The sequence below is a fragment of the Ambystoma mexicanum genome, chromosome 6p (assembly GCF_040938575.1).
Source record: "Ambystoma mexicanum isolate Mex_15411 chromosome 6p, UKY_AmexF1_1, whole genome shotgun sequence".
Classification (NCBI taxonomy): Eukaryota; Metazoa; Chordata; class Amphibia; order Caudata; family Ambystomatidae; genus Ambystoma; species Ambystoma mexicanum.
Window position 1 is genome coordinate 1,424,871,189 of NC_090935.1, and position 13,385 is coordinate 1,424,884,573.

The window sequence follows — 13,385 nt, forward strand, 5'->3', positions numbered from 1 at the left end:
TTGTTCAACAGCCACTTGGTTGTCTGTTCACATGTTAGTGAAACATTACTGCCTGGATTCATCTTCCAGTCAGGAAGGACAATTTGAAAAAGCGGTCCTTCATTCAGTCCACGACCACAGTTAAAACCAAATTCGTACTCCCACCACCAAATTATTACTGCTTTGGGAGTCTGAGAAGGTTAGGAATACGTGGGAAGGCCCAATCCATTTGGTAATACATTACTTACCACTGGTAACATTCTTTGGATTGGATGTTCCTCCATGTACATCTCCCCTCCCAGCCTACTCCGCCATAGGATTTACGTGTTCTTACACTTTACGCTTTCTTGGAACCTACGGTCTATGGTAAGTCTGGTAAGTCTGGTAATTCTTCTACAGGAGGTGGAAAAACAGAACTGAAGCCAACGGGCGCTGCGTGCGCTATTGTCGGAGGCCCTTGCAGGACATGGAGAGGGCACATAGCGCCCACTCGAAATAGTTCCGAAGCAGCTAAAGCTGGGAGGATAATTGTCATAAAATGAGGAATATGTGGGGGGAACATCCAATCGAAAGAACGTTACCAGGGGTAAGTAACTTGGTCTTCTAAGTTTTTGGGAAATCTGTCATCCTCCTTGACCCTAAACCAAGCCACTCTTCACACAGATCCTAAAAGTAGCACCACTTTTTTTTTAATTTTTCACAGTTACTTGTAATTTAAACTGCCACCATGGGTTATTTGTAGTACATTGGTGGGTGCGATTACTTTGGTTGCTCTCAACTTGATTACTTCTATCTACAAGGTTGAGCTAACGTTCTTTGCATTTTAAAGTTTGTGAAGTGGTTCACAACCAAAATGACTCAATTCAGATGTCCACTCTACAAGCAGTTCCTAATGAGCATGTTTTAGTCTGTTCATTGTCAGAAATTGCCACTGGTGCCAATAGTTTGTATTTTTACATGGAATTTCAAACCAACCTTTTGTTTACAATTTTGATTAATGCAGTGAATTTGACCTGACTATTAAGTTAACTTTCACAATAGATGCCCAGTTTGGGGCCCCAATTTTCAGAAGTCTGCTTTTCATGCCACAAACCTGAAGTCCAAACATGAAGTAGCCACTTGACGTTATTTACAGTTGTACAGAGGGTGTGGCATAAATGTGATCTTCATAAGTCAGTGGACCGTCCCAGACCCAACCCTAGCTGTTTAATTGTATTTAGTTTGGCAACCGTTTAAAAATCTGACCAAGCTTGGCTCTCTGATTCCACTTGGTGTAATTTTGCAAGTATAAGCAGTGTATACACATGTAACTGGAAGCATCGCAGTACATTAATCTGTGAAATAAAGTACTGCAAAAGTAGTAACTCTAATGGCAGTGTAGCCCCAAAATGCAGCACAATTCAACTTGTTTACCTTGTAGTTAAAGGTGGTTTTCTTGCAGAAACAATCTTCAGTTGCCAGGCAACAAGTTAGTTTATTTGCTGTCATTTGAGTAATTTAAAAAGAGAGCTAGTCAGTTACTCGAAGGATGGATTGTGAGGTTTTTTTTTCCAGTTTAAAAAAAAAAGAAAATTGTGGCTATTTGTAAATGTGCTATGGTAATGTGACTGGGTCGGGTTGGGCAAGGGCCTTATTTGTATTGGATACTGTTTATCCTAGAAGGCCATCAATGTCTGATCTTAGCATTCCATTTGAGGAAAGATCTGAAAATAGTCATCAATTTGTCCTGTTTTTCTTAAAGGTGATGGAGCAGAAAGAACATAAATTGAACAACAAAGTGATTGACCCTAAAAGAGCCAAAGCTATGAAAACAAAAGAACCAGTAAAAAAGGTTTTCGTTGGAGGACTTTCCCCTGATACGCCTGAAGACAAAATAAGGGAATACTTTGTCACTTTCGGCGAGGTATGTTTCCAGAGGCCCTTCAGTTTAATGTACACATTTGCAAACTTTATTTTTTTGTTCACAGCATTACCACTCTGAGTCAATGGCACACTGCAGGTGTGTATCAATAAAATGATTGTGCAATCCACTTTAAATCCATGATAACATTCGTCATCTTGTGTTTTATTACATTTTCATAGTGTTGTTTAGATGTGGATCTTCATACTTTTTCGTTGAGATTCTTCTGCTCGGCTGGCTGGTTTGGTAGTGTGACGATTTACTAGGTCTCGTCACTTCTCCCCAAGAGGGAGACCTTCCTTTTCAGGCTAGGGTGGCGAGGCCGCTACCGAAAAGTCCCTGTGGGTGTGGTACTATGGGGGAATACCTCATACGGATGGTCTCCCCTCTTGGGGTAATGAAGGCCATTCGGGAGAATGCACCCACAACATCCGGTCATAAACACCTTACTCCTGTCTCCTTCTTCCTCAGTTGACAGTTCTACTATTGTAATGGGACTAAGATACCCAGCATTGGTAGGGAAGAAGAAACGATAGAGGAACATGTGCAGCAACAACCTGCAAAACCACAAGTACTGGGATGAGGTGGCTATCAAACATGAAGATCACTCCATTTATAGCAAGGAAAGATTTAAGGAACTTTTTCATGGACAAAACAGACTTAAACAGTCCATTGGGGAGAAACCGCTGTCTGGGATAAAAAGTGACAAAGGACTGCAGAGCATCTGGTGTACTTCCGGGAGAAAGGGAGACAGTGAGGGAAAATGCGGAAGCCAGCATCAGGCAAGTCCTGTCTGGGAGATTCAAACCAGGAGGACCAGAGACTCAGAGAAGCTGTCCCTCCAGACAGAGGCCACAAAGAACAGGATGCTGCTACAAAGTTCTGGGAGCCGACTTGCCAGCAATCGTGGTGGCGTGACTGCAGAAAGGTGGACTGTGAGGTCTGGAACAAGCAGGAGCTTGCAGCGCACGTGTTGAAAATTGCAGAGGAAGCAACCTGCGACCCCTGGACGAACCAGAGCTGTGTCCCAACAGAGAACATTGTAACAGGAATGGCGGGAAGAGGAAGCCAAACCAAGAAGCCAGAGTACATCAGGAGTCATCTCCCTCGTCGGCCAACACCACTGCCCATGCAGAGTGGATCAGGAGCCATCTCCCTCTGCGCAATAGCTCTAAAAACGCCATTGGAAAACCGGAGTGCTTCCGAAAGCAAATTCTTAATCACGGCAAAGAACCCAATAGAGATGTAAGAAAGATGTTCCAAATGGAAGCCAAATAAGGCTGTGAGATTTTGTTCTTTCTGGGTGGAGTTGGAGACTAAAGTTAATCTGAAATAGTGTTTAAAGATTACTCTGTGGTACCCTGACAGAAGAAAGCTGGTTGGACAGTGAAGGGATTGCTTCTGAGTGTTAAACCAGGAGAAGGGAGTCCTACTCCTGGTGAAGGAAGCACTATCTTTACTTTAGTTGAAAACCTGTTTCTAGTGTTGGTTTAGATTCTGACGAAGGACGAGCAAGCAGAACATTTGTTTTCACTGACATTCTTAAAGGTCACTAAAGATTTCCAAGGTTGAGACAGGGCAAGCCCCTTTGAAGTAGAGTGAGGTTTCTTTATTTAATGAAAGTTTATAGCCTACAACATGACCCATCATGTCAGTTTCATTATTCTAGGCTCCTCACAATAGTTTGTGAACCTTGATGGCTGGTTCCCTTTGTTTGGTGCATAATTGCCCGAGTTGTTTTGGGAGGAAGTTTGGTGGTTTAGTCTGAGGGTGATGTTGGGGACGGAGAGGGCTGGCCGTGAGGGGATTTCGCTCTGGAGAATTGGGCTTCTTTTTTGTTGTAAACTGTTTTCATTCATAAAGCGCAGACAAACGAATATACTCCCAAGAAGGCTATCGTGCATGTGCATCACAGTCACTTAAGATTCGCAAGCAATTTCTGGAGCTTAGACATTTACAAAACTTGAAATTAAAACCAAATTAAACTTTAATTCCAACTGTGGCATGGATGATGATGCTTGGCCTTCAGGGCTTTGACAATTCCACATACTCTTACGTCCCGTCCCCGTTCCTCTATACTGTATGGGCGTCCCTTCCAAGGGACGGTAGATGGAACCTTTTCACCAGAAAAAACCTTCTTCCCCTTTAAATTTAGAGGCGCGGACCAGGGAGCATGTGCTGCCCTGACTCCGCCCTCGGGTGCTACACCTCCGTCCCCTTTTCCGCGTCGCCTGGAACGGGCCGAATTCACCAGCGCTCATGGGTTTGGCTTTGGCCATGTAATTCCATGCGTGGATACTTCTTCGTCTTTTCTTTTTGTTTTATCTATCATTCAGGTACTTGGTCCTCAGGCGTCACGCTCCTCCCCGCCGCATGTTGACTTCCACAGGGTTCAGCAGGTGTCCATCCTGCAACAGGCTCTTCCCAACTTCAGACCCCCATGCGCTCTGACTACGTTGCCTTGGCTCAGACCACGGTTGGCAATCATGTTCGCTGTGTGATTGGCTGTCCTTGAAGGCGCTGAAGAACAGACTCACCAGGTGGAGGGAGCTCTTCCAGAGGATCTCAAGAACTTCGTGAAGCATCGAACCAGGCCCAAGGTAGGGCTGATATTTTCCAGCGCACCCCGCAAAGGAGACTCCGTCCCAGGGGACTCTCCCGCGCGGGAGCGACCGGCCAGGTCCTTCTAACAGCATGTGCCCCGAGGCTGCTACAGCTTCGAGTCGAGGGGTCCACGGAACCTCCCGGGCCCAGTGTCGAGGGACCAGAAGGTTCTTGTCTACACCCGAGGGACTACGTCCTTTTACCGGCTCAATGGCCGAGGAGCTACGCCCTAATACCGGCAATACATCCGAGGGGGTGCCTAAACGCAGCTCTATCAACCCCCCCCCCCACCCCGGATCGAGGGTGTCGTACCTAGCGGGCCGAGGAGCAGGATAGGCCTTGTGATTCACACGCAGGAGTCTTGGACGAGGCCAGGCCCAGCGGGCTGAGCAACACGTCGCAGACACGTGGCAGGCAGATCGACAAAATGGCCGCCGCGCCAGAAAGGGGCACCGTCTGACGCTGTTCCACGAATTCATCGAACGAGTGTCAAGCTGGGACTGGCTTCAACCAGGTACGTGGCCTACAGTCTACCCTTCATTTGCGCAGGGCAACTTTCCTTTGCGACCATATGGACAGGGTATGCAGCGGCCCTAGCAGCCCCCCACTACCCTGTTGGTCCCCCCCTGCCACCTCTTTGGCCAGTGAGGAGGTGTTCTTCGAAGTTTCTAGGCCTCATAAGGTCTCCTCAGATGGGGGTTATCATCAAAGACGCAGGGAAGTCCTCCCCGCCATGCTAACGGCACCAGACTCCTCCATCGGGCCCCCAGATCCCGGTGCAGCTTCCTCCTCCGGCTCCACAGCCAACTCTGCAACTACCTCTGGCTGCGGTCCCTGCACCCCAGCCTCCGGCGCCTTATACCCCTCCTCCTCCTCCTCCTCCTACTCCTCCATAAGATCCTCCAGATCCGGAGGATCCAGACACTCCATCCTCAGCAAGGACTTTCCATGAATGTCTTGCTGGCCTTGCAGAATACCTTGGCCTCCCCCAGCCTGAGGTCGAACAGTCGGCAGAGGGGGTTCTGGCTGAAGTCCTCACGAAACGCCCTTCTCCCAACACAGGAATTCTACTGCAAACCGATGTAGTCTCCTTGGCCAAAAAGGGTTGGCTCAAGCCCCACTCTGTCCAGCCGGTGAATCGACACCTGGACGCCAAGTACAGGCAGATGGAGGGGGGGGATACACTGATCGCTGCGGCATCGCTATACTCCAAGCCTCAGCCTCCTCCTCTACGGCGCTGCTTGGCAAGGAGATCTACTCCAACGCCCCCTTGCACCTGCTTCGGGCCAACGCAGATGACATGCTGGCTGCCGCCAACCAACGGTTATGGTGGGAAATTGCGGACTTCCTCCTGGAACTCCCCACCCAATGCCAATCACGCTTCAAGGCGGACTAGCGGATGCCAAGCTTGTGGCACATGACCTCATGGAATCCACAGGGGCGCATATCGATACCTCAGGCCGTGCCATCTGCATTGCAACGGACATGAGAACAGCCTGGCTCCGGGCAACGAAATTCAACCCGGATGTCCAGGAGCACATTCTAGATCTACCGTTCGAGTGTGGGGGGGACCTCTTACACTCCTCTACGGACAAAGAGCTGGACAAAAAGAACAGCTCACAAACGGCAAAGTCTTTATCCATTCTGCCAAAGACCATGCCCAAATCATACACCCAATCTCAGCAGCGCTCAGAGAAGGGTCGTACATATGGAGGGTTCTGTGGTTTCCAGGAACGCAGATCCAGGCAGCCGGACCACTTGCCGTGTCGGAACGGGCGCAAACCACAAGGGGGGTGGGGTTTGAAGCAAGGGATTTTTCCAGTCCCTTCCTCAGCCTATGAGGGAAAGCAGGCATGACATGCCCCTTCGGGTCCACGTGTCTCTGGTGGGGGGCAAGCTTGCTCTCCATGCACAATTCTGGCGACAGAATTTCACCGACCCCTGGATCCCCTCCGTAGTATCCACGGGGTACCACCTTCCTATCCCAGCCTCTCCTCCCTCCTCCCCTCCACTCCTACAGGTTGGGACAGAACTCGTTTGGCGGAGATCTGGTCGCTCGTAGAGAGCCAGGCAGTGGAGGAAGTTCCAGCCTCCCAGCGAGGCTTCAAATCCAGGATTTTCGCCATTCAGAAGAACCAGGCGGGCTAAAGTTGTGCTGGACCTTTCCACCCTCAAACCTCTCCTTACCCCTGCAAAAATTCAAGATCGTAGCGCCAGCTTTTATAGCGGAGACATTGGAAAGGGGAGACTGGATGTGCTCCCTGGACCTGAAGGACGCGTACCTACACGTCCCGATTTGGCAGCCCCATCGTTCTTTCCTACGGTTCAGGATCATGGGCTACCATTTCCAATACAAAGTCCTTCCGTTTGGCCTCCACTCGGCCCCCAGGGTCTTTACCAGACTCGTGCAACGCTGTAGCGGCCCTCCACATCTACCCATACCTCAACGACTGGCTCGTCACCGCTACATCTCCGGAAGCGGTTCACCACTCTTCCCATGTCCTTATGAACACACTGCACAACCTGGGCTTCTCGCTCAACCTCAAGAAGTCACAGCTGCAGCCTACACTGACTGACATTCCTGGGACTCATTTGGGACACGTGCTCCAAGGGTTTTCCATTTGGAAGACAAGATCTCGGCCATCAAGAGAGCCACCGCCCACTTCCTCAGCAGAGAGGTGACCTCGGCATGGTGGTACCAACATCTCCTGGGTCTATTAGCAGCGATTCTGTTAGCCGTGCCGCACACGAGACCAAGGATGAGAAGGATTCAGCTGCACTTCGCGGCCTCATGGAATCAGGAGCGGGGCTTGCAATCCGAGATCAACGTTCCATCTCTACACCCTGACTTAACATGAACTGCAACCCACGGACGGACAAGCACTTTTGGCCGCCCTCTCCGCAGGCCACGATCACCAGACTCCTCACTTGAGGGCTGGGGAGCCACCCTGGACTATCTCTAGGGGTCACAGCACCTGGACTCGACGGGAGCAGGAATACCACATCAATTGGTTGGAGCTGAATGCCACCTGGCTAGCGCTCAGAGCATTCCTACCACTTATCAAGGGCAAGGTTGTCCTCATCCAGACAACTCGACCAGCATGTACTACGCCAACAAGCATGGAGGCACCAGATCCCCTCCTCTGTGTAGACTGGTGATCAGCATGTGGGAATGGGCCTTGGAAAACGGTTTACCTCTCGGCAGTCCACCTCCCGGGGGAATCCAACCTGAAGGCGGACAGGCTCAGCAGGCTGGGAGCAGACAACTACGGGTAGCAGCTAAACGACCTAGTCATTCAGGAGATCTTCCAGTGGGGTCACCCCAAGTGGATCTCTTTGCCACCTGGCACAACAAAGTGTCCCCAGTTCGCATCCTGGCAGGGTCAGGGCCCCGGCTCTCTGGACGACACATTTCTCCAGCATGGGGTCTGGCATGGATTCACATGCTCATGAATATTCCCCGTCGTCGGGCTGGGAATCCTCGGTAAAGAAAAAATCAGTTTTGTTTCTGATGTCTTTCTTAGTAGTAACCAATCACTGGTCTCTGGGTCATACTGCCCCCCAGCCAATAACTGCCCTCTCCCTAAGCTCCTCTCCTGGCAGCCATCCTCAGATTTTTACTGCACTTTCAAGTGTTGGGAGTCCTCGTGCTATAGCTCTCGAGCTTTTACTGCATTTTGCGTTTTTTTTTTTTTTTTTATTTTATTTTTTTTTTTAATCAGGAAAAACACAGGATCCCGCTCAACGAGGCCTTCCGCCAAGCGATTCGGTGGTGGGGCACCCGCCCGCATCTCGCGGCGGGCATGGACTTTCAGACCCCGGTGCTTCAGGAGACGGTGACGATGGACGCCTCTGTGGATGGATGGGGCGTGCACACCAGAGGTCTCCACGCAAGAGGCCTTTGGCTCCCAGAGGAGAGGTCACTCCACATCAACATCCTGGAGCTCTGAGACGTGTTCTGGGCCCTCAGGTCGTTCCTTCCATCCCTCAAGGGCAAGGTGGTGAGGGTCTTCACCGACACCACCACGATGTTCTACATCCGGAAGCAGGGAGGCACCAGATCCTTAGCCCTATCTAAGGAGGCCCAGGATCTACGGCACTGGGCCGTCGCCCAGGGGATGTTTCTGGTGCCCTTCCATCTGGCAGGAATAAAGAACCCCATCGCCGACTCAGCAGGGAGCTGCACTCGTGCCACGAGTGGGAGCTGCGATGGGGCAAACCCCAGATCGACCTGCTCGGGGCGGCGACGTGCCAGAGGTTCGCCAGCAGGTTTCCCCAGCCGAGGAGCCCTGGGACGGCATTTTCCTGTATCCGTTCCCCCCGTTGCCATTGCTGCGACTCATCAACCAACTCAAGAGGTCCCGGTGCAGGATGATCCTCGTCGCACCGGCGTGGCCGAGGCAGATCTGGTTTCCCGGACCTTCTGGACTTGTCAGCGTCCCCCTCCAGTCAAACTGTCGACGGACGCGGATCTTCTCTTCAGAGAAGGAGGCGCCATCCTCCATCACGACCCGGGGTCGCTGAACTTGCAGGCCTGGCTCCTGCAGCGCTAGAGTTTGGAGGGTATGATATCCCGGCGCACTGCAAGGAGGTGTTTGCAAAGGCCAGGGCGTCCTCAACTCTCAAATGCTACGGACACAAATGGAAGAGGTTCTGTGTCTGGTGCAGCGCACAGAAGATTAACCCCCTACGGATTATGGCCTCGAGAGTGCTGCCGTACCTGCGTTCGCTGGCCAAGGCGGGGCTAGCTCATGCCTCCATCAAGATGCATCTAGCGGCTATTTCCCGCTACACCAGAACTCCTGGGCGATCATCTGTGGTCCCATCGCCTGATGAAGGAGTTTATGAAAGGACTGTTCCATTCATTCCCGCCGGTGAAGGCTCTGGCCCTGGCGTGGGAGCTCAACGAGGTGCTGAGCAGGCTCATGGGGCCGCCATTCGAGCCTCTGCGTTCGGCCCAGTTGAAGTACTTATCGTGGAAGACTGCGTTTCTTGTGGCCATCAGATCCAGGCCCTCTCCTGTAAGCCTGCGTACTTGAGTTTCCACGAGACGAGGGCGGTGCTGAGGACGCACCCCTCCTTCATGCCCAAGGTGCCGTCGGACTTCCACCTTAACAAGCCCTTGGTGTTACCAGTTTTCTTCCCGTCACCTTCGTCGCCGGCCGAGAGGACTTTGCACTCGCTGGATGTAGCTAGAGCGCTGAAGTTCTATGTGGACTGCACGAAGAGTTTTCGGAAGACGTCACAGCTGTTTGTGAACTTTGGACCTGTGAACCAAGGGAAGGCCCTCTCGAAGGCTTCCATTTCCAGATGGCTCTATGGCTGCATCATGCACTGTCACCGGTTGGCAAACCGTTGCCCGGCTGTCCGAGAGCCCATTCGACCAGAGCGATCGCTGCTACCACGGCGTTCCTATCTGGTGTTCCCCTGCGGGGCTGCTATGTGGAGGTCGACTCTCACCTTCACGAGATTCTACTGCGTCAACCGGGATTCCAGGGAGGAGTCCAGGGTCGGCCAAGCAGTGCTGCGCAACCTGTTCGCCTGAAGGTGGGCCTGATGAGGAGGTGAGAGATGCTTAATGTTGATGTAATGCGTAATGTTGAGCCTTGCCACCTCCCGTGGTTGTGCATGTGTGTACTGCTATGTATTCTTATATTCATGAGCATGTGAATCCATGCCAGACCCCACGCTGGAGAAGGAACAAGTTACTTACTGTTGTTCTCCAGCATGGGTCTGGCATGGATTCACATGCGAACCCTCCCTCCTTCCCCTCTGCGTCTCTTCACTTGGTCCTACTGCCACTTTACGTGCTACCAAATCTGAGGATGGCTGCCAGGGGAGGGGCTTAAGGAGAGGGCAGTCATTGGCTGGGGGCAGTATGACCCAGAGACCAGTGATTGGTTACTACTAAGAAAGACAGATCAGAAACGAAACTGATACTTGTTTTTGTTTGTGTTTTTTTTTCTTTTTCTTTACCGAGGATTCCCAGCCTGACGGGGAATATTCAGGAGCATGTGAATCCATGCCAGGCCCATGCTGGAGAACAGTTACAGGTAAGTAACTTGTTCCTTCACCTCCAGTGAACCGGCATGAAAGCCTACGCCTTTCCGCCTACCCCCTGATCCACAGGGTAATTTGCAGGATCAAGGAGTCTCACCGACGCATCATTCTGATAAACCATGGTGGCCGGCCAGACCATGGTTTTCGGACCTACTCAGCCTTTTCGAGGTGCCCCCACCCATACACCTTCGAGGTGCCCCCCCCATACACCTTCCGACGGGCCCAGCACATCTTCTGGCACAGCAGGGGGGCAGAATCATCCACCCCGCGCCAGGGAAACTAGCCCTCACAGCTAAGGTACCTGAGCACCTTACCCTTTCACAGGCCAATCTGGAGATCATACAGGGCGCCAGGAGCACGGCCCCCAGGGCCCAGTACAAAAGCAAATGGACCAGATTCTGCCACTGAGCAGACTCCAAGGGAATCAACCATTTGGGCGTACAGGTGGACACCGGCCGCACATACCTTGCAGCCATCGGGGCTTACAGGAACTCTTGAGGAAGGCATCTTTTCCTCCTCCAACTCTATAGTCCAACATCTGACTGGTCTAGCTAGGCTCCACCCACCCGTCAAGAGACCGCACCCTGTGTGGGACCCTAACATAGTCTTGGATGCCCTGGCTCACAAACCATTCGAGCCATTGGCATCCCTGGACATTAGGCTGGTCACCATCAAGACGGCCTTACTAGGTGGTCTTACCTCAGCTCGCAGAGTCAGCGAGATCCAGGTGCTGGTTGCCTCTGAACCATATACCACCTTTCACAAAGACCAGGTAGAAGGTTCCATCTGCATTTCACTTGAACAAAGAAATAGTCCTCCCTACGTTCTTTCCTGATCCCAAGGATGAAGCACAAAGTGCTGCACTGCACTGCTGCACTGCCAGGATGTCGGACGTGCCCTAAAATTCTACTTGGACAGGACCAAGGGCTTCCGCAAGTCGGACGCTCTGCTTGTCACTTTAGGATGCTCGAGGCCAGGCATCAGGCCTCCATATCCCGCTGGATGTTCTCTGCCATCAAAGAAGCGTACGAGTCCCAGCACAAGCCGCTCCCGGCCAACATGCATGCCCACGTAGTCGGGGCCAAGGCAACGGCCATCGCATTCCAGCGCCATATCCCTTGGCAAGTCATAAGCAGGGCAGCTACTTGGGCCTCTCCCTCGGCTTTCTGCAAGCCATTACTGTTCGGATGCTGGCTGTAGATCGGATGCGGGTTTCGAACAGGCGGTTCTCAGGAACCTATTTTTCAAGGAGGGTCTCCTCTCCACCCTGGGGCTACATCGGTTGTAATCGCCCATACAGAATGGAGGAAAGGGGACGGGGCGTAAGAGTAATTATAAATTACTCACCGTAGTGACTAACGTAGTCCATAATCCCCTTTCCTACATACGTCCCACCAACCCCCCCCCCCCCCCCAATAATACTGGTGTCATTAGGCAATGTTAAATCTATTGTAGATGCATCAATTGAGGTGTGGCTCTGGAGGGCGGAGTCAGGGCAGCGCATGCTCCCTGGGCAGTACGCCTCTAAATTTAAAGGGAGGTAGGTTTTTTTTCTGGTGAAAAAGGTTGTCTCCTGTCCCTTGGAAGGCATGCCCATACAGTATGGAGGAAAGGGGACTATGGAATAAGAGTACATTAGTCACTATGGTGAATAACCTATAATTAACCTATAATTTCTGAACAAAGAAGGCTGGTCCTTCCTCCCAGCCCTAGTATGTGAAACCCCTCATAATATTGAAAAATTACTTAGCAAATACAACCTGTGGTAATGGTGCTCTGTCCTTTATCCAAACTTTCAGAAAGTTCTGAGAGGCGCCTGAGGCCAACACACACACCTTTTCCATGGATAACACCCCCCAACAGTCGTACCCACTATAAAGCCACCCCCAGAACGTCCAGGTCTTTCCACTGGTGAACCAGGACCATTCTGCCTGCAGTGAGCATGTGTGGGAGTAGGATCGCCTGAGAACCACTTGCTGCATAAATGCTTTCCTTCACCGCTCACAGCAGAACTACCATTCAAGCCAACGGAAGCTTGAACCCCTGCAATGTCCTTAATGTGCGCCACAACCCATCCAGCATAGTGGCGAAATTTGCCGATGCATTCTTTTAAGCTTCTGCGGGGTATGATGCCATCTGAAGCAGAGTTTGTATGTCGCTTCCTTGATTGTGGCACATCTTGATGACGTTATCAGTATAAATAGCGCATGCAGCGCCCGTTGGCTTCAGTTCTGTTTTTCCGCGCTAACGCTTTGAACAATTACGGCATGCTTCGCTTCTTCACTGTACTTCGTCACTATTTTTGGAAACGAAAATGTCTCATCAGTCCGCTCCATCAAGGCCTAAGACGGGCTTAAAGAAGTGCCAAAACTGTGGATCGAAGAGGTCAATCACTGAACCCCCCCTCCACCCCCAATGCATGTCACCATTCCTCCGACTAACTCCTGTCAGGCGATGACCAAAAAGGCTCTGAGAGAATGAAGGTAAATTGGTGGTGGGGAGGTTGCCTTCGAAGTCTAATTCGAGTTCCAAAAGAAAATCCAATGAGTTAAGAGTCTCCGGCGGAAAGATCTAAAATAGTTGAGCGCGCCATTCATTGTCTTCTAATAAGGCCAAGAAACCCCATCACCGGTCACATTCGACCTCTAGTGATTCCTCGGCTGAGGTAATCAAATGTCCCAACTAAGTCAGACTTCCCAGCTCAATGGGAGGCATTTAGTAAAGAAATGCTTAAAATCTTTGAATGCGGCCTGGCCACCTCGAAGGACAGGCAGAAGGGCCATTCCCCTGTCGCTCTGCATTAAGACGACAAAGCGAAGTCTGAGCAGAAACCATTAAAATC

General features: G+C 51.3%; 1 protein-coding gene across 5 annotated transcripts in view; it reads left to right on the plus strand.

Moving 5' to 3' along the window:
• Positions 1–13,385, plus strand: part of HNRNPD (heterogeneous nuclear ribonucleoprotein D) — a 197,043-nt gene that overhangs the window by 61,302 nt on the left and 122,356 nt on the right. For all 5 annotated transcript variants that reach the window (XM_069626153.1, XM_069626152.1, XM_069626154.1 and 2 more), the window contains exon 3: positions 1,721–1,882. In XM_069626153.1, coding sequence (XP_069482254.1) covers positions 1,721–1,882 — 162 coding nt within the window. The remainder of the gene's footprint in view (positions 1–1,720; positions 1,883–13,385) is intronic.